The 26,060-nt window shown below is 37.2% G+C and overlaps 1 protein-coding gene across 2 annotated transcripts; it reads right to left on the bottom strand.

Moving 5' to 3' along the window:
• Positions 1-264: 264 nt before the first annotated feature.
• On the bottom strand, positions 265-25,854 carry SERPINB7 (serpin family B member 7). Of its 2 annotated transcripts, none has more exons than XM_020995699.1 (7): positions 25,687-25,854; positions 24,765-24,767; positions 20,036-20,149; positions 12,400-12,517; positions 8,850-8,992; positions 4,483-4,629; positions 265-663 (listed from the first exon to the last, which is right to left on the bottom strand). In XM_020995699.1, the coding sequence occupies exons 1-7, from the start codon at positions 25,852-25,854 to the stop codon at positions 265-267; spliced, it is 1,092 nt and encodes a 363-aa protein (XP_020851358.1). The 2 variants fall into 2 exon arrangements, with proteins under 2 accessions (XP_020851358.1, XP_020851357.1); XM_020995698.1 differs by lacking the exon at positions 24,765-24,767 and adding an exon at positions 20,767-20,808.
• Between the last annotated feature and the right edge of the window lie 206 nt (positions 25,855-26,060).

The following is a 26,060-nucleotide window of genomic DNA, read 5'->3' as shown; positions in this document are numbered from 1 at the left end:
TTTTAAGTAGGAAAACTAATGTTAGGAGAAAAGTTAATATAAGGGCAACACTGGGCTCCCTCATGTGACTGTAATGCTATCCACTTATGGTTGTTCCCTTGTGAACCAGGGACAATTTAAGCAGGAAGTCACCACCCATACACACATACATGCATACACACACACACACACACACACACATGCACACACACACTCTCACATGCACACACACACACACACACACACACACACACACACACACACACACACTCCATCCCCTAGATTTCAAGGGCATAAGACTTTTCCAGCAAACAAAATGATGTCATTCTTCCTGATGATAAACAGGAATGGGTGATCAGCCCTAAATAAAGCAGATTCTGGGAGCTGCTTTTCTACAATGACATTTCCAGTGGAGGATGCTGCCTCAGTGCCATCTTCAGTAATGTCTATGTAGGATTTGTGCAGCATTTTTGATAAATATAAACGTCCTCCTGAGGCAATTCCAGAAAGATCTGCTTTTGATTCATCAAAGGCATACGTCATTCCCAGAGCTTTTAAATGCCTCTTGATTTGATAAGTTTCTTCAATCCTGATACGAGGAACAAATACTTCCACAGACTGCAACTTCATTCTTTTGGGGTTGGTCCAGTTCATTAAATTCTCATAGGTCAGTTTGTTTTCAACCTGGGGAGAGTTCACAGGCCATTTAAATTAGGTACTGTACAAAACAACTTTTGTCAAGACGTGGTCCCCACTGTGACTTATAGCACTAACAAGTATTTTGGGAGTGATAGGATTCAGGACAGATAAGGGACTGGTCGTTTTCAAGAAAATTTTGACCTATGAGAGAGAAGCTGGTATGTAAAACCCTGAAGAATCCATATCTAAAGCAATGCCATATGATGATCTAAGTGCTAGATTTGAAGTCAGGAAAAGATGGGTTTAAATCCTGCCTCTGACATTTAGTCACTGTGTCCTTCATACTTTTGGGTAAGTCACTTAGCTTCTCTGGGACTCAGTTATAAAATGTGTGTCTGAGACAGGGAGAAGGGGGTAGTATAGGAGTAAAAGCAGGAGCTCCCCCAGTCTCCTGCTCCAGAAATTTTATTTTACTACCATACAGTAAAACTGACACAAGAATTTCACTTCCTTTTCTCACCCTAATCCAGCTACAGGAAGAAATATAGACCAAACCTGGGAAGAGCAGGAGGAGAAGAAAAAGACTGGGATAATTTAAAAACAAAAGCCATCATCCTCAGGATAATTGAAGATGCTTACAATTTATGCCAGGTATATAGGAGGAAGAATATTTGTGTTAGATTTTCCACATACACTTTAATCAAATATTGCACATATACATTCCTTATAATATATTATTTCTTAATGGAATTTTATAGTCCTTGCATTTTACTAGATTTCATATCAAAGAAGTAATATTTATGTCATCATGTGCAGTCTACATTTTAATAATAATTGTTGTTGTTCAGTCTTTTCAGTCGTGTCTGAGTCTTCAGGACCCTGTTTGGGGTTTTCTTGGCAAAGATACTGAGTGCTATTTCCTTCTCCAGCTCATTTTATACCTAAGAAAACTGAGGCAAAGAGGGTTAAGTGACTCGCCCAGGGTCACACAGCTAGTAAGTAGTGTCTGAGGCCAGATTTGAAATCAGGAAGGTGAGTCTTCGTGACTTCAGGCCTTGCACTCTATTCATTGTGCCACTTAGCTGCACCTTTTGATAATAGCAGCACATGTTTATATAGCATTGTAGGATATATATATAGCATTTTTCTCACAATTATGTGAGCTAAATATCTGTATTTCACTTATGAAGATAATGAGGCTCCAGAAGATTAAATTATTTGCCCAAGGTCACAGAGGCTGCACACAGCAAAGACGGGGCTCAAAGCACAGTTCGAATCAAATCTTCCTTCTATGATTCTCTTTGCCTTTTGATTTTCTATTGCATGGATTACCCGCTTTGTGAAGAATCCACCAAAACTTTGATAGGCAGCATGAAACAGTCAAAAGTATGTTGATTCTCAAGTCAGTGGTTCTAGGTTCAAATCATCCCTCTGATGCTTACTACCTCTGGAACCCTGGTCAAGTCACTTGACCCCTCTGGGTCTCAGTTTTCTCATTTATATAATGATAGGATTGTTCTGGTAGGCCTCTGAGAATCCTTCCAGTTTCAGATCTATGATCCTATGGGAATTCTGCCTCTGACGTTCTCCACCACACTTAAATCACTTAAATGCTCTGGGCCCCAGTTTCCCCATTTGTAAAAAAAATGATGGAGTTGGAAAAGTGGGCCTCTTAGGTCCCTTCTCATCCTAGGTCTATGATCCTATGATTCTAAGCTTGCTTTTCCCATTATTTGGCATACTTTGAGGTCACCTCTCCTCCATGAATTTATGCTTTTCAGGGATGGAAAATAATCTTAACAGTCTGAGACTAATGTTTTGTTCAGTCATGTCTCACTCTTTATAACCCCATTTGGGGATTTCTTGGCAAAGATATTAGAGTGGTTTGCCATTTCTTCCTCCAGCTCATTTTACAGATGAGGAAACTGAGGCAAACAGGATTCAGTGACTTGCCCGGGGTCACATAGCTAGTGTCTGAACCCAGATTTGAATTCAGTGCTAGTGCTTTATCCTAGTGCTTTATGTGTGCCACCAAGCTGCCTCTAATGTTAGGTCCTATAAAAATCATATTAAGAGGGAGAATATGGGAAGGATCCTTGGAGGGTGTGTAGGTTAAATAATTGGAAGGCAAAGTAGTAGGTAGAAGTTAAGTAAAGGAGTCATGAGGGATAGGAAATAAGAGATACGTATAAACATAAAAAAAGATTAGGAGTAGAACCTGTTAGGGAAAGTATATGTTTATGTATGTATGTATGTGTATATGTGTATATTTGTATGTATATATCTATATCTATATCTATATATAAATATATCCATGCTTAATTATAGCCTGGGGGAGGAGGGGAGAGGAAAGAACAAAATAAAAAGTGCACAGCAGAGAACAAAAGAAAACCTACAAGGAAGCAAAGAAAAGATGGACAGCTCTTACACAGTGCATAGTATTTATTATATAGGCTTTCTTGAAATAGAAGTTTATTGCTATGTATTTTGAATCCTCTCTTACATTCTGCTGTGCACAACATGTTTTTTTCTTTTCTTTTATATTTAAGTTTCAATATTTAAGCTTATAATATGTTTCTTTTTCTTTTTACAGTATGTATTTAAATTTTAGTATTTAAGTATAAAATAGAAAAGATAAAAAATCATATTAAGAAACAAACAGGATTTTAATATTAAATAAATCTGATGTTACTGATGGAATCAAATCATTTGATGAATCCAAGACTAAGAATAAATATCTTCTGAACTGTCTGCTATTCTGGCTTAACTGTGACAGTTTCGGACTCCATGAATGCAGATAACTGAGACCTGTCTATGTATAAAGTAAAAATTCAAACATATATATATATATATATATATATATATATATATGTATTTACATACACACAACACACATAAGATAAATGTTCAAAGAATGTTATTGAGCCCATCATACTAGTGACATAATACTTCTCAAATATTTCCCTTCCTCCTTAATTAAGAAGTAGAATAGATAATCAACTTGGAGCCCAAAGATAGAGCAGACCTGGGTTTGAGCACCAGCTTTGCTACTTCCTAGCTGCATAGATGCTGACAACTCTCTAAACTTCTCTTGTACCTATCTAGAAAGAAAAGAAAAAAAATACTTGCACTAACTACTCCATTCTATTGTGACGGAAAAATCACTTTTCATTGGCGACCACTACATAAATGTGAACTACTCTTAATATGACCACAAACTTAGCAATTTCATCTTTACCTCCATTTCTTATTTGTTTGTGCCAAGTAAGTTATTAAAATGAAACTAGATAAAAATAGGACATTTCACGATAGCATAAACAGTACCTACATCCCAGAGTTTGAAAGTCAGGGCCTAAATAGGAATCGTATTATGAGATAGCAGTTCTCAAAATATCCTGTGAACCACTGGGGGTCCCCAAGAACTTTTCAGGGATTCCACAAAGTCAAACCTATTATTATAATAATAATTATAATAATAATGATTTCCAATTTGTTAAATATCAGTAGCCCTAACCCACATAAACAAATTTTTTTTTGTAGTCTTCACTGTTGTTCTAGTAGTAAAATGGTCAGGAAATCAAAAATCTAGAGAACCAATAGTATCTAGCACATCAGCTAAAGAGTCAAAAGGGTTGGGTTCAAATCCTGCCTCTGACACTCCCTATATCACATTGAACAGGTTACTTCATATCTCTGGACCACAATTTCTTCATCTTTAAGAGGAGATTAGACTCAATGGTCTCTGAGATCTTTTCCAATTTTAGACATATATAATTGTTTCTAAATGAAAATAATTGACTGTGTCCCCAAAGAAGTCATTAGGCACTGATTTTCCTTGTATGTTCCACATTCAGCATAGCTTACCTCTGATAGACTATTTTCAGGTAGTAGTATGTACATGCTTATTTCACCAACATATTTGAGCTCAAGGACCTGCATATCTGGGTCATTAATGATAGTCATGTTAAACTTGCGTTCTTGATGCATGAGATTGACTGTTTTCCCAGGGCACTGTAAAAAAAAAAGCATAAAGAATGTAATTGAAACTTATACTCCTTCTCACTCTTATTCTTGGCAGAGTATAGTTGGAACAACTCTGAAATATTTGTTCAGTTTGTGATCCTTAAGGGACATCTGTCATAAAATGACTATGTAATAAAGAAATAAAAGTGTCATCTTGTATCACTAATTCTGATTCACTTGAATTTGACAAGCATTTATTAAATGTCTATGTGCATCAGAGATTGTGGTAGATGCATTAGCCATACAAAGAAAAAAACAGTGATCCCCACTGTTTCAACATCAAGATGTTTATGTTCTACATGGAAGAAAAAAATGTGTAGACAATTAAGCCAATACAAAACATATATAAAATAAAACCAAAATAATTGGGGGGGGCACTAAAGCTGGGATAATCAGGAAAGATCTATTGTGCCTATTCGTTTGACATAAGCCTAGAAGGGAGCTAGGAATTCCAAGAGAAGAAAGTGAGGAAGGAGGAGTATTCTGAGTATAGAGGACAGCTTACACAAAGGGACAGAGCCAAGAAATCAGATGCCGTGTATAGGGAACACAGGAAACAAGGGACGTTGGCTGGGATGCCAAGTATGTGAGGAGTACTGTGAACCTGGTATATAAAGATAGGCTAGAATGACAACTAAGATGACTGGATTTAGCAATTAAGAGATTGTTGGTGACCTTGGAAAGGGAAGTTTCACTGTATTGGTAGGATTGGAAGCCAGATTATAAAGAGTTGAGAATTGAGTTGAAAGTGAAGAAATGAAGTCAAGGAATATAGACAGGTGTGTTTTTCCCCTAGTAGTTTGATTATGAAAGGGAGGAGAGACATGAAAAAAGTTTGAGGGGGTGATAGAGTTAAGAGAAAGGGTTTTTTGTTTGTTTGTTTGTTTTAAATGGGAGAGGGTTGTACATGCTTGGAGACAGCACAGAAGGAGGATGTGGAAAAGAAGAAACAGAACAAGAGAGAGAAGAATAGGAAGAAGAAGAGGAAGAAGAAGAAGAAGAGAGGAAGAAAAGGGGAAGAAGAAGAAGAAGGAGGAGGAGGAGGAGGAGGAGGAGGAGGAGGAGAATGGGAGGAGATGAAATGAACAGTACAAGTAGAGGAGTTGTCCTAGTCAAGAAGAGATACATCTTCCTCCAAACAGACTCAGGGAGAGTCATTGTTGAGAAGTGGACAGAGAGCCAACTTCTGAATCAGGACGATTTGTCAGGATTCATGCCCCCCCTCTGATACAAACTATGTGACCCTGGGTAAGTCATTTAACTCCTCAGAACCCCAGTCAACTCTTTTGTTAGGAGTTCTCTATACCAATTAAACTACAAGTATAATCCTCTGGTGGGAATGAAGGGGACCATTCCCCATCCCTCCTGCCAAAGTCTGAAGTATCCACTCTCTGTTTCTAAAATAATACTTATTTTGTCAACTTGTCCTATTAAGTGTTAACTTTTGGGATAAATAACAATTTGCACATTCGTGTTCATGCAGTATTAGGCCCATTCCAAGTCACCTCAATCAAGCACAGATAAAGTGTTCTTCCTGAGATTCCATACCTAGTTCACCTCTGCATCACTGGTTTCTCCTCATTCCACCCAGATAGTCAATATTCCTAAAACTGCAACAGATCTAGGTAGATACAATCACATTGTCTTAGGGAAATTTCAATGTGAACTGTATTCACAGGTCAATGAAGAGAGAGGGAAAAAAAAGATATAGGAAACCATTCAGAAAGTAGCTTTATTAACATTTCATTTTAATAGGTCTTGTAGAAGTTTCTTAAAATTTCTGATTTGGAGAAATGAAGAAATAGCACTTAACTTGTTCTTTTTAGAAGAAAAATTAAAATAAGACTATATGTTGCTACTTAATTTACATCAACTCTAATGATCTTGATGTACTTGAGGTGTTAGTGATTGCAGAAATGACCCTATGTAAAGAGATTTTACTTGGATGTTTTGTGAGTAAGCAACTGCCTAAAACATTAACAACTAAACATAGATAATACATGACAATTGGTGCAACCCTTGAGGCCTCTCTGAAATAGAGAAAGGCATCATGGGACATGAAGTTCTGCTGATATGAACAGAATCTTTTGACTACTTCCCTTGAGGAGATATGTACGATAGTGGGAGGATGATATTTTCCTAGAACTTTAGCACAAAAGGTGACTGGTGGTGAGTCAAGAAATTGATTTAGAAACTAATTACTGAGATGAGTTAGTAAAGAAGACTTGTTACTGAGAAACTGGGTGTTAAAAAGTGACCCGGTTGCTATGGAGCTACTGCTAGAGCTCTGGGCATTGGAGCCCTTTCTGTCTCCGGTGGGAAGATGGGAGAGCCAAAAACATCAAAGAGATGCTGCATGAGCAACTAATGTTTACTGACTTTGGATAAATTCCAAACAGGGAAGTAGCTGTCTTCCTTCTCTCCTTATTTCTACCTGATACAGTAGACATTTATTCCAAAGTTTTCTGGTTCTGTAAATCTGGTTCATACTTCCTGTCTTAACATGAGTGATCTTAATTGTGCCTGGTTTTATGATCCATTATTTGTGAAGGGGTAGGCAGAATAATGGGGATAAAGAGAAAGAAGACAGACCTTTTCTGTATGAATGGCAGGACAAAATGAGTCCTTTTCCTCCTCTCCACCTCCTGATTGGAGGCTTCTGGGACAAGTGAGAGAGAATCATATTGACAATGATTTTTAAAATCATGTTTTGTATAAATGTTTCAAAGCAGGCAAGAGTTGAATCTAGGGAATCTCCCAACCCTTAGGTGAAAAGTAAATCAACTGGCATTACTATCTGCTATTACTTCACTATAGAATCCAAAGTACTGCTAGGAAAACATTAATAGTTTTTTAAATTAAAATTTCTTTTTAATTGTGAACTTAGTCAATAACAAGTACAAATGATTTTATTAGCACTATTTTTTTCATGTACTACAGGAATAAATATCTTTATAGAGGTAGAGTTCAAGATGATGCCTAGAGAGTAGGTTTTGCCGAGTGAGAAGAAAGAAAGATTATTTGGAAAAGTCTATTACCACCCACATTCCAAAGATGGGGATCAGCTAGAGGGAGTTTGATTAAAGAAATGGTATCATTTTCTAATCTAGGTTTAAATATCTCTCCTCCCAAACACCCCAGAGCCTGGTACAATGGTCAATCCAGAGTAAATGATTGATAAATGTTTGGGTCATTATTTTTGCTTTGTTTTTAAGCTTAATGTTTTTCAGTAAAAAAGAAAAATTCTTATTTCCTTCCTATAATAGTAACCTAGTCAAATCTTTTTCATCTTTGACCAAACCTCCAAACCTTCACAGATACCTGACCACATTGGGAAAATATCATTTTATATATATATATATATATATACATTCCATTGTCAAACACACTGCAAGAAATATGCCTAATTATATAAAAGAGGATTTATTAATACAAAGTACTGTACATTTGCAGAAGTTTAGTTTCAAATACAGTCTTTTTTGTTCTTTGTATTTTGAAATAACTGTACTTGTTATCGATTATTAAGTTCACAATTAAAAAGTTTTATTTTAAAAATAATTGTTTTCTAGCAATTCATTAGACCCAAAGTGAGGTGATAAGACAGTGAATAGTAAAAGATATTTGTATATAGTTATAAATGTAGACTTCCAGGTAGTATGAAAAGCCAAAACCTAAGAATAGATATTTTCAATTTGCCTCAAGTAAATTGTTATCTTAAAAATAATACTCCCATATTTGAACTCCTTTTAAATATAACCAAATGCCTTGAAGAACTATAGTTTTCATTCTTTGCTGCACAGAGTATAAATTCAATTAGAAAAAGGGTAATTTTTAAAATCTAAGTTTAAATATTTCTCCTCTCAAATGCCCCAGAACCTTGTAGAGTGGTCAATCCAGAGTAAATGATCAATAAATTTGGGGGGAGGTTGTTATTGCTTTGGTTTTTTTTTAAAATTTAAAATTTTTCAATGAAAAAAATTATTTTCCCTTCTTCCCAACACTTGAACATTTTTGTTAAATGAATGCAAATTATAAGGTAGAAAGTTGTATAATTTGACACTACAAACACATGGCTTCCTGATTTTGGTAATGCAGAAAAAACATGAATTTTCACTGGCCGTTCAAACACAATGCTTATATAATCACAGCTTTTTGCTATTTAAGATAAATATCCAAAGGCATCATACATGTAATAGAAATTCACATACCTTGGAGGACTTGAAAAGGCAAGTTGTGGTTTCACTTTTATTGAATGCCCCATCCCATTTCCCTTTGAAGTACACAGCATTCACCAGCACCATTACTGATGATGAGCTAATGCTACCTTCTGGACAGATATCCTTGATTTTGCCTTTTGAAAAAATTGAGGAAAAAAGTAAATATATTGTTTTTAATAAGATAATGCTCAATAAAATAAGACTTTTTCAGTAAGATAATAAAACTTTTCAATAAGACTCCCCCCCCAACTCCATCTTAGTGCAGCTCACAATCATTACAATATTTGACATTCCAACTACTATTTTGGTTCCATCTAGCTGAAAAAATGATGAGGAAATATTTCTTGGTTTATCAGGAGCCTTCTGAAATGTTCACAATCTCAAATTCTGAATTAAACAACTTAATAAAAGCAATAAGTCATATTTATATAGTTGTCTATCATTACAAGGATATTTCACACATCTGATCTCTTTTGAACTTCAGAGCCACTTTATGAGGTAAGGAGAAAGACTATTATTAAACTCATTTGTCATAGGCTGACCAAGCCTGGAAGATACTTGACTAAAGGGTGGAGTAGGGCAGGGTTGAGTCCAAACCAGGGATCAGTCCCTGTCAGGTCCCTGCTAGGAATCAGTCAATAGAAGGAACATTGTAAGAAGACATAAAAGATACAAGCAGTAATATTCATTGGTTTTAGATTCATGGACAGGTACTAAGGGACAGCAAACATACCACAAGGAGGCAATATATTCCACAAACATTTGTTAAGACACTGCTATGTGTTGAACACTGTGCCTAGGCTGGAGAAGATAAGATCAAGAAGACAAATCTCTTAACCCACAAGATCTTGCAAGCTAATATTCATTTCCTAAATCCCGATGCTAAATTCATATACTTATCAAGACACAAACCAATTACTAATATTTGCATGAGTAGAAAAGAAAAGTCATAAAAACAGAACTGGTAAGTTGGGCTGCCCTAAATCTGAGAAACTGCAGGGTACTTTTAATGACCTTGGGTGACTCCTTGAAATAAAAGCCCATCTTTTTGGAACAATCATCTTCCAATGATGTTGTGTGGCTATGAGTCATGGAATACAACCCTTTCCAAAGAATTACGGTTGCGAGTCATCTAAAAGGAAATGGAGAAGCACACATTGGGTCCAATTCATTGCCAAAAAAGAATTTCACTGCAGCAGTGGTATAAAGGGTATTATCAAAGAGATATATGATCAGGAAACAGATGCGATAGGCCATATAATGAGAGCCAGTAAGGGCTGCTGGACAGCTCACATGGTGCCCATACAATATGAAGATGTTTAGAGGAAGCGCTCTATTAAGTTAGTGAGCCTTTAATGGAGTTTTTACTGGCATACATAAACAAGAGTCACAGAGAATGAGGAAATGTAGATGGGTTGAGATCTACATTACTGAAGGGCGTACCCATAGGAGTGAGATCATAGATCCATCAAACCACAGAAATATGTTGTGAGGAACTGAGAATCTAGTACATAGTATTTAACTATGAACTCTAGTCTTTAGCTAACTATGAGACAACCAGGTGGTTCCTAGGAGAACAACAAGCTTATATCCTGTCTGTCTTATTTTTGTGAAGACAGTATATTTAAGTTATCCCATAGCTAATGACCAAATTCTGGTTAATGTCCAGAATGGGCAAAGGAGAGTAAGAAAGTTAATTCATTTCATTTCTCTTTCTAAGGTCAGCTTTATATTTGTGCTTTACAAATTTGTTTTCAAGAAATACATGCAATATTTCTTGTTGCAGTTTGAACCACAGAAACACACTTACTTTGCTAAGGGCCCAAATTAAGCTGAAAAACCTTGCTTGATTAAAGGAATGAATAGCTTTGAGAAGAGAAGGGGGGAAAGAATAATGTATAGAATGTCTAATCAGTCTTCTCTTCCAAATAAATTAAAAATATTTTAAGTAAAGACAAAACCTAGCAGAGAAAGTTGTTAAGATATCTTTTCTGAGACATCTTCCTTAAGACACCTCTGTCATGGCTAATGGTTGAATTTTATGAAATATGCAAGATTAAGGCCCTTTTAAAAATTGTACAATATGACGATGAGATATCAGTTCAGAAGCAGATACAGGACAAACAGGACAGCTTTAAAAGTAGAAAGTTGAATTTATGATATTCACACATGTCAGTGCATTCTATATTGTTTGTCTCCCTCATTGTCTCCTCCATTGGACTGTGATCTCCTTGAGAGCAGAAACTGTCTTGATTGGGTTTTTTTTTTTGTATCTCTAGCACTTACCACAGTGCCTTGTGCATAGTTGCTTAATAAACACTTACTGACTGACTAAAAGGAAGCCACACAGAGTCAAGAGTTGCAGTTTCATATACAATTATCTTTCACTGTTTTAATTTATATGGAAATGCTTTTGGGGGGATATTTGTTAAACGCAAAATTTTTTTATTGGGAGTTCTTTTTGTTTAAGTTTTTTTTTTTAAGTAATTTTAGCCAGGGGTATTTCATAAGAGCATAATCTCTCGGTTGATACATGTTTCATTTCTCTAAATAATCAAGCTCATATGCTCAATCACAAATTAATCCTAGGTTCTTCCTTGGGTAAGCAAGCCAGAATGTCATAGTGGATAGAGTGGTGGAGTTGGAGTCAGAAGCACAAGTGTGCACATTTCTGCTCTCACATTTATCAACGATGTGACTTTCAGCAAGTCACTAATCTCTTTAAGTCTCATGCAAGTCTCTGAGTTCAAAAGAGAGCCCAATCAAAGTCAGATGAATTTTGATGTTTCCAGTCATCCGGGTTTAGTGAATTCCTCTAACTCATATTCAACAGCCCATGATTAGGAGGAAGTGAAGGAGGTGGAGAGTGGGACTAATCCAGGGCTGAGATTTGACAAAATATGAATAGTACAGCAAGGAGAGATTCCAGAACAGAGGACAGTATAGAGTTGAAATGGCTAACTAGGGTCAAGATGGGAAAGAGAAAAAAAGCAAGCAAAGTCAGAACAAGGCTAATGGTCTGAGAAAGAACTGGATAGTAGAGGTATTAGAGGTTTCAACATATTGGAAGAATAGGTTTAAGAGGGGTAATACATAGGAAGAGATAGACTATAGGAAGTTTAGGTCAGGTAGAGCAATGGCAGGCTCTCTAATTAAGGAAGTAGAATCCTTGTGGGTAATAGTGAGATCTGGTTTGTGACTAGAGAGTTAGTCACTTTATATTATTACTTTCTGGCTACGGTATAGATGAGTGGTGATGATATTCACATATCGACCTTATTCTGAAGCACACTGAAGATATAGTCAGTCAGTATGCATTTATAAGCATCTACTATTTGCAAGGCACTGTGCTAAGCACTGGGGAAACAAAGAAAGGCACATAAAATAGTTCAGTGATGCTGAATGATAACATTAACTGCTCTGGATAAGAAGGACGTTTCCCTTATCCATGAAAGAAACTTCTTGGTTTAATTCAGATCTTAATATTCACATGTAACTTTGGCAAGTATTGTATTTTGGAAAAAAAAGGTTTTACACTTACCATTTGTTTGCTTCTCTATCCATTGGTTAATCTTATTCCTGGTTTCTTCTATATGGGTAGTAAAGTCTACATGCTCTATTTTGGCATCATATAAGCTTCCAGCACATTTTAAAAAATCCTAAAATAAAAAATATTTCTTATTAACAGCACAATCACCACCTATATATAGCATAAGCACGGACATAGATATTCATAGATGGTTGTGCCTAGATACCACTTGATAAAAAAAAAAGTATTTTGTCTCATTTTATATTTGTATTTTAAGCAAAATTTAGTTGTAATTTTTTCTAAATACCTAGCTGAGTTCTCATGAATGTCCTTTATCACTGAGTATTCAATAACTTCACCTCTAAAAAATAAAAATAGAAATCTTTTGGAGTATCCCCAGCAAAATGTATCATATGCTATTATGTGCAGTAACTACAATAAAGCATAGGAATTAGATCTAGAAAAAAAAACCTAAAAATTCTTCTCAAAAAAACAGAAGTTCTTCTATGTCTCTTTCCTGTCACCCCTACCACTTTCTTGTAGAAAACAAAACAAGTACATTTCCAGACCTGGAAACAGAATATTTGCAATTGTGAACAATACAATGGCAGTATATATTTAAGGAAGCAGCAGTGTGTCGTGGTGGAGCAAGACCTGGTCTCAACGATAAGAAAACCGGAGTTCAAATGCTGTCTCTGACATGTGCTGGCTATGTGAACTGGTCAAGTCACTTAACCTCTCTGCTAAGACTATAAGTGCCACAACAGTTGTAGACCAGCATTTGGCAGCAGGAAGTATACCAAGGAAATAACAATCCACTCCAAAAAGGATTTTTCTTTTCCCCAAGAAAAATGCATGGGGATTTTTCTACCTCATTCATCAATAATCAGGCAGGAAAATTAGCTTGAAATTCCTTACATTATCTCTAGCATTGGATTAGCTATATTCAGGAAGGTTGGAGAAATTCTCTCCCATATCTTTAACACTTATACAGATACTCTTGCAAACTCCCTAGCCTCCTAATTCCTCAGTCTCCTTAAATTCCATGACCTACTCCTTCACTCTACCTCTGTCAAACATAGGGATGACTATAGACTAGATTTCATCATTACCCACAAAGGTTCTACTTCCTTCATTAGACAGCTGGCCATTCCTCTACCTGACCTAAACTTCTCATATTCTATCTCTTGTTGAAACCTCTAATACCTCTACTGCCCAGTTCTTTCTCAGGCCATTAGCCTTGCTCTGACTTCATTTGCCTTTCTTCCCTTTCCCATCTTCACCCTAGTTAGCCATTTCAACTATGTACTGTCCTATGCTCTAGAATCTCTCTCCCTTGTCCTGCACCACTCACTTTTTTTTTTTTTGCCAAATCTCAATCCTGGATTAGTCTCACTCTTCACCTCTTCCACTTTCTCCTAATCATGGACTGTTGAATATGAGCTACAGCAGAGGTTCCCAAACTTATTTGGCCTACTGCCTCCCTTAAAAATACAAAAATTATTCAGTGTCCCTCTGGAAATCTACTTTCTTTAACCTTTTAACAGTTTTTTGAAATTTGCATCATTAAAAAAATATTTTTTTAAAAAATGGCACATCAAAAAAATAAAATAGAAAATAAAAAATGACACATCTTAAATTTAATAATTTATTGTAAATTTGTGGGTTTTTTCCCCTGCACTGAAACTTTGATGATGCCATATTTCATTATGTAACTGTATAGCATCGTGTGACTGATGCATGTTGGACTTCCAGACGATGCATGACACTGTCTCCTGCCAATACTTGCTTGTTAAGACCTGTCAGTGGACTTGACTACTGATAGGTTATAAATTGCATTTTGTGTGTTTATTTGGAAAATATCATAATCACTATGATTTTAACTCTGTTATACAACAGATGAAACATATAGAAATGGCTTTTCAAAATTTTCTTATTTTCTCTTTTTTCCTTATGCTTCCACTGCCCCCTTATTTTTATTCAACACCCCCCAATTGCACCCGAGGCTACTACCACCTTTCTGGATTGGTCCAGTATCCCCCAGGGGGTGATATCACCCACTTTGGGAATCTCTGAGCTGGAGGAATTCACAAAACCCTGGCAACTAGAAACATTAAAATTCATCTGGGTTCAGCAGGGCTATTCCTCCCTAGCTGATTCTCTATCTCACTCCCCTCTTCACCCCAGAAGCTATTCTAGATCTCTTTATTCCTATAAATTCCTACACCCTCTCTTCCTAATTTACTGAAAAAACCTGAGGCCTATTCAATTCGAGCTCTGCTTTCTCATTCTCTTCATCTCAAAGCCCCTGGACATCACCCCTTACTTTCTCCCAATCTTGATAATGAAGCACACCTTAAAATTGTCAAAGCCAACGTGTCTACACAAGTACTCCTTGATTTCATATCCTCTCATCTTTTTCAACAGATTGCAAATTCAATCATCCCTTGATCTCAAAACTTCAACCTTTCTCTCTCTTATAGTTTTTTCCCTACTGCCCTTAAAAATGCCCAAGACTCCCCCATTCTTGAAAAATATTTACTAGACCTTTATATACTCTCAAGCTATCATTATTTATCTTTTTTCTCTTTATCAGAAGTTCTAGAAAAAGCAGTCTACACTCAGCATATTCACTTCCTCTCTTCACCCTCACTCCTTGACCCTCAGTCATCTAGCATTCAACATCACCAATCAATTAAAACTGCTCTCTCCAAAGTTTCCATCAAAATTGACATGTCCAATGGTCTTTTCTCAGTCTTCATCTTTTTTGACCTTCGTGCTGTGTTTGACACTGTTGACCACCATCTCCTCCTAGATACTCTCTTCTCTCTGGGTTTTGAGACACTACCCTCTTCCGATTCTTTTTACTTATCTGACTTCATCTTTATCTCCTTATCTATATCATGCCCTATTCTCTTTCTTCTTTCTTTTTTTCTCTTCTTTCTTTTCTTTTTTTCTCTTCTTTTCTCTGTTCTCTTCTTCTCTCCTCTTCCTTTCTCTTTTCTCTTCTCCTCTCCTCTAATCTCCCAGTAACTTCAGCAGCTCCCTCAAGTTTAATTAAAATCTCTATATAGATGACCAACAGACCTAACTTTATAGCCCCAGTCTCTCTCTCCTAAGCTTCAGTCCTGCATTATCAATTACCTATTAGACATTTCAAACTAAATGTTTACAAGACATCTCAAATTCAACTCATCCAAAATTAAATTAAACCTAGCATATTTTTTCTTAAAAAATCCTTCCTCTCTTTCAAACTTGACTATTTCTGTTTAAGACACCCCATCTTTTTAGTCTCCCAGGTTTTGGCATTGTCCTTAATTCTTCATATTCCATCACATATCCAGTCAGTTTTTAAATCCTGCCATTTCTCCATCTTAAACATCTCCCACATCTGACTATTGTCTTCCACTATTTGCATACTGTAAAGTCCTCATTTCCTTTCACCTAGATTATTGCAACAGCCTCCTAGTGCACCCCACCACCTCAACTCTCTCTCTACTCCACTCAGTCCTCCACACTTATTTTCCTTAAGAATTTGACCATACTGCTCCTCCAATCAAGCAATAGCTCAATATTGTCCATAAGGTATCTTTACCTTTACCGTTTGCCTTTCAAAATCTTTCACAATCTATCTTTACTGTCTTTTTTTTTTAATATAATGCCCCCTGCCACATTATGATCCAGCCAAAGTGGCCTTCTTTTTGTTCCTCATACACAACACTACATCCCTCAAACCTGGAATGTACTCCTAATTGATTCCCCATCTCACTCCTTACCTCTACCTCATAAAATCATTCTATTCTTCCAAGATGCAACTCAAGCATCACCTTCTACACAGAGCCATTATTGATCCATCCAAATACTTGCATCTTCACTCTGAAACTACTTTGGTTTTAGGTAGTATGTAGTACATACTAATTCTCTTTAACTTTTTCTATGTATGCTTATTTGTGTCTTTACTGTGTCTCCAATTAGTGCCTTGAGAGTAGGGATTATTTCTTTTTTGTATTTGTGTCTCTAGCTCCTAGCACAGTACCTGGCACATAGTAGATGCTTCATAGATACCTACTGATAACTTTGAGTCTACATAGATGATGGCCTAGATTTTCCAGGACAATCCCAATTTCAATTAAAGTAAATATACTTTTAACAAGGCTTTGCAAAAGGAATACCATTTGTCAGTTTATGTGGCCTGATCTGGGAATTAGAAAATCTGGTCCCTCCACCTATTGGCACAGGAAAGAGGAACTCTGTGCTCTTACATGACTTCTGGAGATCACCCAATTAAGGAATGCCATAGCCCAGGCCTAGATCCAGACTTCCAAGTTTGGGAGGGCTCAGTTCAAAGAGGAAAAGATAGAAGAATCCTTTAAATGTGCTTTAGAATGTTGCATAATCTAGAAAGGGCGTTCAAGTTTTGTAAGTTCAGCTATCATACAATTCTGGGTACTGAGTCTTGCTATGATGGTGTTTTGCTCAATGAAAAACTAGAAAATTTCATTCTGTCCTGTTGGATGTAGCTATATTCAAAAGATGTGGCTTGTTTTCAGAGATTCACTCCCATTCCTTCTACCCAGAAAAGGGCATTCATTTGGGTTTAACAGTTAGTTTTCAAGAACATATACCTTCTTAAACAGATAATGGGGGGCAGCTAGGTGGCGCAGTGGGTAGAGCACCGGCCCTGGAGTCAGGAGGATCTGAGTTCAAATCCGGTCTCAGACACATAACACTCATTAGCTGTGTGATCCTGGGCAAGCCACTTAACCCCAATTGCCTCACCAAAAAACAAAACAAAACAAAACAAAATGGATAATAACCAGCCAGTTCATTTTTTTAACTTATTAAGATTTCTTCAAACCACATTCCCAGGATTCTTTCAGAAACAGGTGTTGATATTTGTACTGCTAAACCTCCTATCTCCTGTTTGTCTATTATGAGCTCCTGAGATGATTGACTGTGGCAAATTATTATTTTCATTACCAAGTTAAGTTTTTTTAAACCAAAGTCATTAACTCCCATGCCCTCAGGAAAGGTGTGTCTCTTAGACAATAAACTTAGACTTAACCCAAGTGGTTGCTGAGAGGGAAGCTTGAAGCTTGGCACATTATTATTATTAGCAGGGTGTGTAAAGTATCTTATCTTCTTCCTTTTCCTCTCCCTCTTCCCCCTGCCCTTGTCTCCATCAATCATGGACCCAAATCCAAGAGAAAAAGCTATCTTTATGAAGGAAAAGAGGAAAGCCTCTACAACAAACACAAATCCATTTTTAAAACTGTCACTGCATCTCAAATTCTCAGTTTCTGTTTCAGTAACCTTCTCTCCTGAGGACTCTTTCCCACATCAGACCTAGTAAGTAAGCAGAAAACGAAGTGACAAAAGAATATGCTCATGGTACAAGTAGTAAAAGAGACCCATACCTAGAATGCAACCAGGAGAATATATATATATATATTTTTTTTCTTTTTTGTTTGTTTTCAACCATGCCTGGAAATCCATCTTTGGTATTCCTTTTGAGCACACTAAATTACCTTTACGCTTCCATATGGCCCAGGTGCCTTGCCATATTAAGTGCTTGATAAATGCTTGTTGAATTGAGTAAATCTTCCAGGCTCTCTTGTTTTACATGGAAGGAATTTGTAGAGAATCAGACAAAGACTTTAAATGAAAAGCAAATATAAGAACAGCAGTTTACTTTAAAGTCAAATTTAATGGTTCCAGTGTTTTCTCTGGCACTGTTGTTCTCCAAAGATAAGAATAATTGACTTGGCCAATTATGAAAAAAAGCACTAATTCTTTTTAAATGTGTGGATTGAGTAGATGCTCTATTTATTAAGTGTGGGAAGAAAGTGTGGTCTTCCTATTTTCTGTCCTTGACTGAGCATTCACCATGTCTTTATGTCTGCCCACTGCAGTATCTTTTGTATTTAGTCAACTTCCTATTTCAAGGAGTTCTATATGGCTCTGTATCATTAGTCATTGTTGTGGTAGGAAGTGGTTCCAGAAATTCCTTCATGGGTCTCTTTTAGGAGAAGCAAAAGAAGCAGACTAGTCCTCAGTCTTTTGGCAGTTACTTCTAGAAGAGGAAGTGATGCTGGGCCAGGGTACAGACCCTTGGGAGCCAAAGGCAGTAATAATAATTGGGTAGATTAAAGGGGGGTTGGGGGAAGCATGCATTTATTGAGTACCTAGTATATGCTAGGAATGAACAACTAGGTGGTACAGTGGATAAAGCACTAGGCCTGGAGTCAGGAAGACTTGAACTCAAATCCAGCCTCAGACACTTACTAGTTGTGTGACCCTGGGCAAGTCACTTACCTCTATTGGTCTCAGTTTCCTCATTTGTAAAATGAGCTGGAGAAGGAAATGGAAAGCACTCTGGTATCTTTGCCAAGAAAACTACAAAATGGGGTCATGAAGAGTGGGACGTGCCTAAAAATGGCTGAACAACAACAAAAATGCGCTAGCACCGTACTAAGCACTTTACAAATATATCTCATTTAATTCTCACAGCAGCCCTGGGAGATATGTGTTATTATTACACCCATTTCATTGTTGAGGAAACTGAGGCTGACAGAGGTCAAGTGACTTGCCCAGAATCACAGATGTAGTGTCTGAAGTTGGATTTGAACTCAGGTCCTCCTGACTTCAGACCCAGTGCTTTGGTAGATGTGAAAATAAAGGTCAAGAAAGAGGCAAAGTAGAATTTTGGAGGTACCTAAGAAATGAATGGAGAATTTGAAAATGAATATTAAGATGCTGCAAAGCCTTACAAACTATAATCACTCATTTTCACTCAGGTAGACATTACCTATCAAGTCATTTTTAGCTATCAAAGAAATAAATATTGTTAAAAAGCTTGTATTATCTTCACCCTGTTAATCCATTCTGTTCTGGGCACCATAGCAAACCAATGTTCCTTGCCAGAGGGAAGATAGAAACCTTAGGGGTGTAGATTAGCAATCCTTGTGATATTCAAGTCTGCAACTGGGGGGAGGGGAAAACTAATTCTGAGAACCATACCTGCAAGTCCGTCTTGAAGTGTCCCTTTAGACTATACTAAATTGCCTTTACTCTTCCACATTGCTCAGGGAACTAGTATAATCCTTAGAATTGTGCACTAAACAACAATAAATCATTATCTAAGGGGTGTCTTAAGCCTCTTAGTGGAATTTTAAGCCTGACTAGCTTAAATTGAACATACTATTCAGAATGTTCCAAAAGTCTTAGTGTAGTTTAAAGGTTTGATAGCTGTTAAAGTTTATAAAGTATTTTTTCCCCTCATAATCTTGTGAGGTATGTCGTACAACTGTTAGTATTTCTGTTTTGCAGATGCGAAATGAGAAACTCCAAGAAGTTAAACAGCATACCCGGGCTCATGTTTTCTGGCTTCAAAGAGCTATGCAGTACAAGTATAATTCTTCCCATTTTACTGATAAAGAGCCTGAGGTTTAGAGCAGTTAACTGACTTGCCCATGGTCCGGAGGCTCAAAGTCACTTCTCTTGACTCAAGCTTCCGTGCTCTTTCTATGTAAACTTGCTACAACTGATTATGAAGAAGTACCCAAATTATCACACAAATAACCTGTTAGGCAAAATAATAATAATGATAATAATAATAATCTGTTAAAGTAAGAAGAGCTCAGCTTACCTTTTGAAAATCAAATATCTTTTCTGCAAACAGACCGTTGGCTATTTTGAGTTCATAATCATCACTAGTTGTGTTTATTTCTGAGAGAAGTGTTTTCATCTGAGACTGGAGTCCCTGGGTGTTGTCATATTACCATTAAAAAGATAAAGACAAGTAGTTAATTCATTCCTGGAATTGGAAGACACATGTATGTAAATAACCACATATATTTATAGGATGCTATTCAAGGGTGAAAATATTTTCATGGAACTATTAAGCAACACAACCTCATATATATAAAACTTTAAGAAATCAATATTGAATTCAAAACAAATAAGGTTTAGGTTATAATCAGTGATTTGGATACAATTGCTGTGCTCCAATTTACAAAAGCCCAAAATTACTGAAATAGTTAATTTTGACTTTACACTGAAGAACTGACATCTCTATATATCATTTTGAATAATCTCACTTTTGATTCTCACTTATGAAATGTATGTGAACTAGTGATTTTCAAACTTAATTTGAAAGATTAAAAAAAAAAAAACCCAAACAAACCCAAGTGAGGCTTTACCATTTAGCTTAGAGAGCTGAGAAACAAACAAACAATAAAGTCCTAGCCACACAGAACTACAATTTCTGGTTGGGGAAAGAGGACGAGGAAGCAGATTTCTTTCAATTTAATCACCCATCACATAACATACTTCATTTCTTCCAATGGAAAATTTAAAAATAAAATGCTGTATGTTTACCTCGGAATTTGAAGATCCGGGGTCATTCTGATAATGAAGCACCTGCGATTAGAGACACAAAGATTGAAACAGCACTTCCTTAAAAGAAGCTTTAGTGAATGACACACATTACTGCAGACTGCCAAGAGGCTTTTTAAAACCAAAAATAAAAATCGTCCTTTTCTCATTAAAAGATGCAGTGGAATCATAAGATTGTTAGAGCCAGAAGTCCTTTCCAAGGTTAATAGTATCCTAGGGATCATTTAGCTTTTACTTATGTATTTTTCAAAGGCATTCTTTGGGAGAAGACAGGATAGAGGAGAGAAAGACATTGTTTTGCTACTGTCCATTTTATTAAAGAGGATCTCAATATTATGTATGGGCTTTGTTCTTTGGTGTTAATGTTAAGACTGTCTTTACCACCAATCCTACCTTCTACACTACTGCCTCAGCCTTATTTCCTCATGTGTAAAATAATGGAGTTGGGCTGGCTGGCCTCTGAGGTACCTTCTAGCACTAATCTTCAATCCTGAGACTCTGTGATTCTGTGACCTGTATTTTATTGACATCCAGTTGGCATCAGGTACTTAGCACTTCAAAGCTTCACTGGGCAGGCCCAGTCAGGACAAGGCATTTCTGCACCCTCAGCAAGGTTTGAAATATATGCCTTCCTGCATTTGACGGGCCCATAGTACTTCTGTGTGTTATTGTCAATCAGAGGCATTGAGCCTTCATAGTAACATGTATGAAGTGATTTACTACAAACTAAATGCCAGGAGCATGGAAAGTCAAATTGGCTGACATTGAACAATATCAACACACACACAAAAATAAGAAATGATTAAATAATATCACTCCTAATACCTCCAACTCCATGAGTAGCACGGGTGGTTGTCTACTCTACTAACCTTTAGTCTTAGCTGTAGTATAAGGTAATAATAATAACAACAGCTTGCATTCAGGTAGCATTTTAAGGTTTGCAAAGCACTCTCTCTCTCTCTCTCTTCTCTGTGTGTGTGTGTGTGTGTGTGTGTGTGTGTGTGTGATCTCACTTAATCCTTACCTTAACCTTGTGAGATAGTTGCTACTACTATTCCTATTTTAAAGATGAGGAAACTGAAGCTGAAGGAAATTAAATTACTTTCCCAAGGTCATGTGACTTGTATGTCTCAGGCAGGATTTAAGCTTGGGCCTTCCTGGCTACAGGACCAACATTGGAAAGTTCATCTTTACTAAAGAATCCAAGTATTACCCTAGTCCTCAGGTGTTGTTGCTAAGAAGGATAGTTTTAGGAGTTAAGGGAACTAGACCTATGAAACTTTAGTTCCATCATCTTTATTTTAAGACGTTACAGCATCAAGGTTCAAAATCTAAAAATATGAGGGGAAAAAAACTATGTGAAGCAAAGTCATCTCAACATTCAACAAGGCTTTGAAATCAAACAGATATAAGCTTCCTTTTTTTTAATACAAATTTATTTATTTTTAGTTTTCAACATTCCGCAAGTTTCTGAGTTCCAAATTTTCACCCCATCTCACCCCTCCCCCCACCCCAAGATAGAATGCATTCTGAATACCCCTTCCCTAGTCTGCTCTTCTCTTCTATCTCTCCCCTTCTCTTATCCCCTTCCCCTTCTATTTTCCTGTAGAGCAGGATAGACTTCTGTACCCCATTTCCTGTATTTCTTATTTCCCAGTTGCATGTGAAAACATTTTTTTTAAAACATGTGTTTTTAAAACTTTGAGTTTCCAAATTTTCTCTTTCCCTCCCCCCCACCCTCATTGAAAAGGCAAGCAACTCAATATAGGTTGTACATGTGCAGTTATGCAAAACACTTCCTTAGTAGACATGTTGTGAAAAACTAACTCTATTTCCCTTAATCCTATCCTGCCCTCCCATTTATTCTATTCTTTCTTTTGACCCTGTCCCTCCTCAGAAGTATTTACTTCTGATTACCCTCTTTCCCAATCTGCCCTCCTCTCTATCATCCCCCGCTCTCTTGTCCCCTTCTCCCCTATTTTCCTGTAGGGTAAGACAGATTTCCATACCAATTGAATGTGTATGTTATTCTCTCCTTAAGCCAAATCCTATGAGAATAAGATTCCTCATTCCCTCTCACCTTCCCCTTTCCCCTCCACTGTGAGAGACTTTTCTTTTTTTTTTTTTTTGTGAGATAATTTACCCCATTCTACCTCTCCCTTTCTTCTTCTCCAGTATCATCCTCTCTCATCCCTTAATTTTATTCTCCAGATATGACCCCTTAATCTTCAACTCACCCTGTGCCCTCTATCTATCTATATATACATACATATAATTTTTTTCCTTCAACTACCCTAATACTGACAAAGTTCTCATGAGTTACAAATATCATCTTTCCATGCAGGAATGTAAACAGTTCAATCTTAATAAGTCTCTTATGATTTCTCTTTCCTGTTTACCTCTTCATGTTCCACTGTCCTGTATTTGAAAGTCAAATTTTCTATTCAGCTCTGGTCTTTTCATCAGGAATGCTTGAAAGTCCTCTATTTCACTGAATGACCATTTTTTCCCCTGAAGGATTATACTCAGTTTTGCTGGGTAGGTGATTCTTGGTTGTAATCCTATCTCCTTTGCCCTCCAGAATATTATATTCCATGCCTGGTCCTTTAATGTAGAAGCTGCTAAATCTTGTGTTATCCTGATTGTGTTTCCACAGTTGTTTCCTTGGCAGCTTGTAATATTTTCTCCTTGACCTGGGAACTCTGGAATTTGGCTACAATATTCCTAGGAGTTTTCCTTTGGGGATCTCTTTCAGGAGGAGATCTGTGGATTCTTTCAATTTCTATTTTGCCCTCTGGTTCTAATATCAGGGCAGTTTTCCTTGATAATTTCTTGAAAGATGATGTCTAGGCTCTTTTTTTGATCATGGCTTTCAGATAGTCCAATAATTTTTAAATTCTCTCTCCTGGATCTATTTTCCAGGTCAGTTGTTTTTCCAATGAGATATTTCACATTGTTTTCTAATTTTTCATTCTTTTGGATTTGTTTTACAGTGTCTTGATTTCTCATAAAGTCACTAGCTTTAATTGCTCTATTCTAATTTTTAAGGAAGTATTTTCTTCAGTAATCTTTTGGACTTCCTTTTCCATTTGGCCAATTTTTCTTTTTAGGGCATTTTTCTCCTCATTGGCTTTTTGGACCTCTTTTGCCATTTGGGTTAGGCTATTTTTTAAGGTGTTATTTTCTTCAGTATTTTTTTGGGTCTCCTTTAGCAAGCTGTTGACTTGTTTTTCATGATTTTCTTGCATCACTCTCATTTCTCTTCCCAGTTTTTCCTCTACTTCCCTTACTTGCTTCTCAAAATCCCTTTTGAGCTCTTCCAAGGCCTGGGACTGATTCATATTTTTCTTGGAGGCTTTGGATGTAGGAGCTTTGACTTTGTTGTCTTCTTCTGGTTGTATATTTTGATCTTCTTTTTCACCAAAGTAAGATAATATAGTCTGACTCTTTTTGCTCTGCTTGCTCATGATCCCAGCCAATTACTTGAGTTTTAAACTCTTTGTTAAGGTAAGAGTCTGCTTCCAATGTGGAGAATGTACTGTCCCAAGCTTCAGGGGTTTTGTAGCTGTTTTCAGAGATACTTGAAGGGACCTGTAAATTTTCAGTTCTTCTAAGGTGGTATGATAAGGGGTGAGGTGTTTACTCCTTTCCTGGCCTGTGACCACAAGTACTCCTTTCTATCCTGTAACTGTGAGGAGGGGTTTCTCTCTACAGCCACTACCAGCTCCACCATGCCAGGGTTCTTCCTCACCCCAGCACCGCCGCCCAGAACTGTGACCCAGATCCACACATGGGCAAAGCAAGAGATTCCTGCCTGAGCACTGGCAAAGAGATCCCTGCAGTCCCTCTCTGATCAGCCACTGGATTCCCCCTCAGTCTGTGGGCTGGAAGCTTGGGAAGCGGCTGCCCCCCCCCCCAGGGCCACGTTCTTGGAGAATGGAACTGAAACCCTGCCTTCCTCTCTGACCACCTACAGAAACAGACTTTTCCCACTGACCTTCTAAGTTGTTTTTGGCATTAGTGGATTGAGGAGTCTGGAAACCTCCACAGCTGCCCGCGATTCAGTCCTTTGAGGCCTGCTCCAGGTTCGCTGTGGCCTGTGCGCCCACGCCGAACTGCGTTCCTTTCCCAGCCCAGCACAATATATCTTTCTGATCAATCATCCAGGTTGTCTTGGGCTGGAAATTTGTTTCACTCTGTCTTTTTGTGGGTTCTGATGCTTCAGAATTTGTTTAGAGCCATTTTTATGAGTATTTGGAGGGGTTTTGGGGAGAGCTCAAGCAAGTCACTGTTTTCACTCTGCCATCTTGGCTCCGCCCTAGATAGAAGCTTCTAAAAGGAGGGGTGGCCCTCTCACTCTGAGTACAGTGCCTGACTTAATGCCATGTATGTGCCTGCCTGTGAGGTAAATATAAACTTTCAGGTTTATCAAAGTGACGGGAGAATAAAATGGTTTGGTATGTTTCTGGAATACATCATGATGTGAGTGGCCCCTGAAGCATGCATCATATGGAAACCATCTGATATCTCTTTAAACTTGGATTTCCTTGGTTTTAAAATGAACCATATATTCTTCAGCCTCCTTGACCTTACTTTTCATGGCCTCTGAATGAAGGACACAAACCTGAGATTCTATGAGATTCTATGAGAATCCTATCTTCCTCTTCACTTTACATTGAGCACTCTCAAAGGAGTTCTTTCCCAACACAAGACAAGTAAGCTGTTGGTGCTTCAGGAGGATATGACATCTCTCCCTCTGCAATTAGCTAATTTCCAATTAAATCATTCCTTGGGCTCAGCATTTGGGGGTAACAACAACAACAATAACAATTTGGAGTTTTGATGAGCCATAGAAGATCATGTCTGAAGGTGCAAGTATGGATCTATATACCAGAAACTTGCCTTATCAATCTGCTTTGCACAGTCACCTCTGGAACCCATCCGTACCAGGGAGAGAGCAATGAAGAGACTTAGAGGAGAAAAGAAGACATTGCCATTTGTTTGATTGGTATTCATCTCTTTGAAAAGATCGAAGCAGAATTCTGCATTTGCTGCAGCAAGGTTGACCATTGTGAAACTGAACACAGCCTAAAGGAGGAAAAAATGAAATTGTTAAAAAATATATATACGAATAAGCCCCAAAGACATTTTTTGTATATTTCCCTGAGCCTGAATTTCCTCATAAGCAAAATGGATTTAGTAAAAACTGTGTTACTTATTTCATAGGGTTGTCTCAAGAATCAAATGAGATTATATATGTAAATAGATTGATAGCA

This window comes from Phascolarctos cinereus, unplaced genomic scaffold, assembly GCF_003287225.1.
Source record: "Phascolarctos cinereus isolate Bilbo 61053 unplaced genomic scaffold, phaCin_HiC Scaffold_4;HRSCAF=312, whole genome shotgun sequence".
In the NCBI taxonomy this organism is placed as follows: domain Eukaryota; kingdom Metazoa; phylum Chordata; class Mammalia; order Diprotodontia; family Phascolarctidae; genus Phascolarctos; species Phascolarctos cinereus.
Note: the sequence above shows the minus strand (reverse complement) of the source record. Positions and strands in the feature narration are given on the sequence as shown.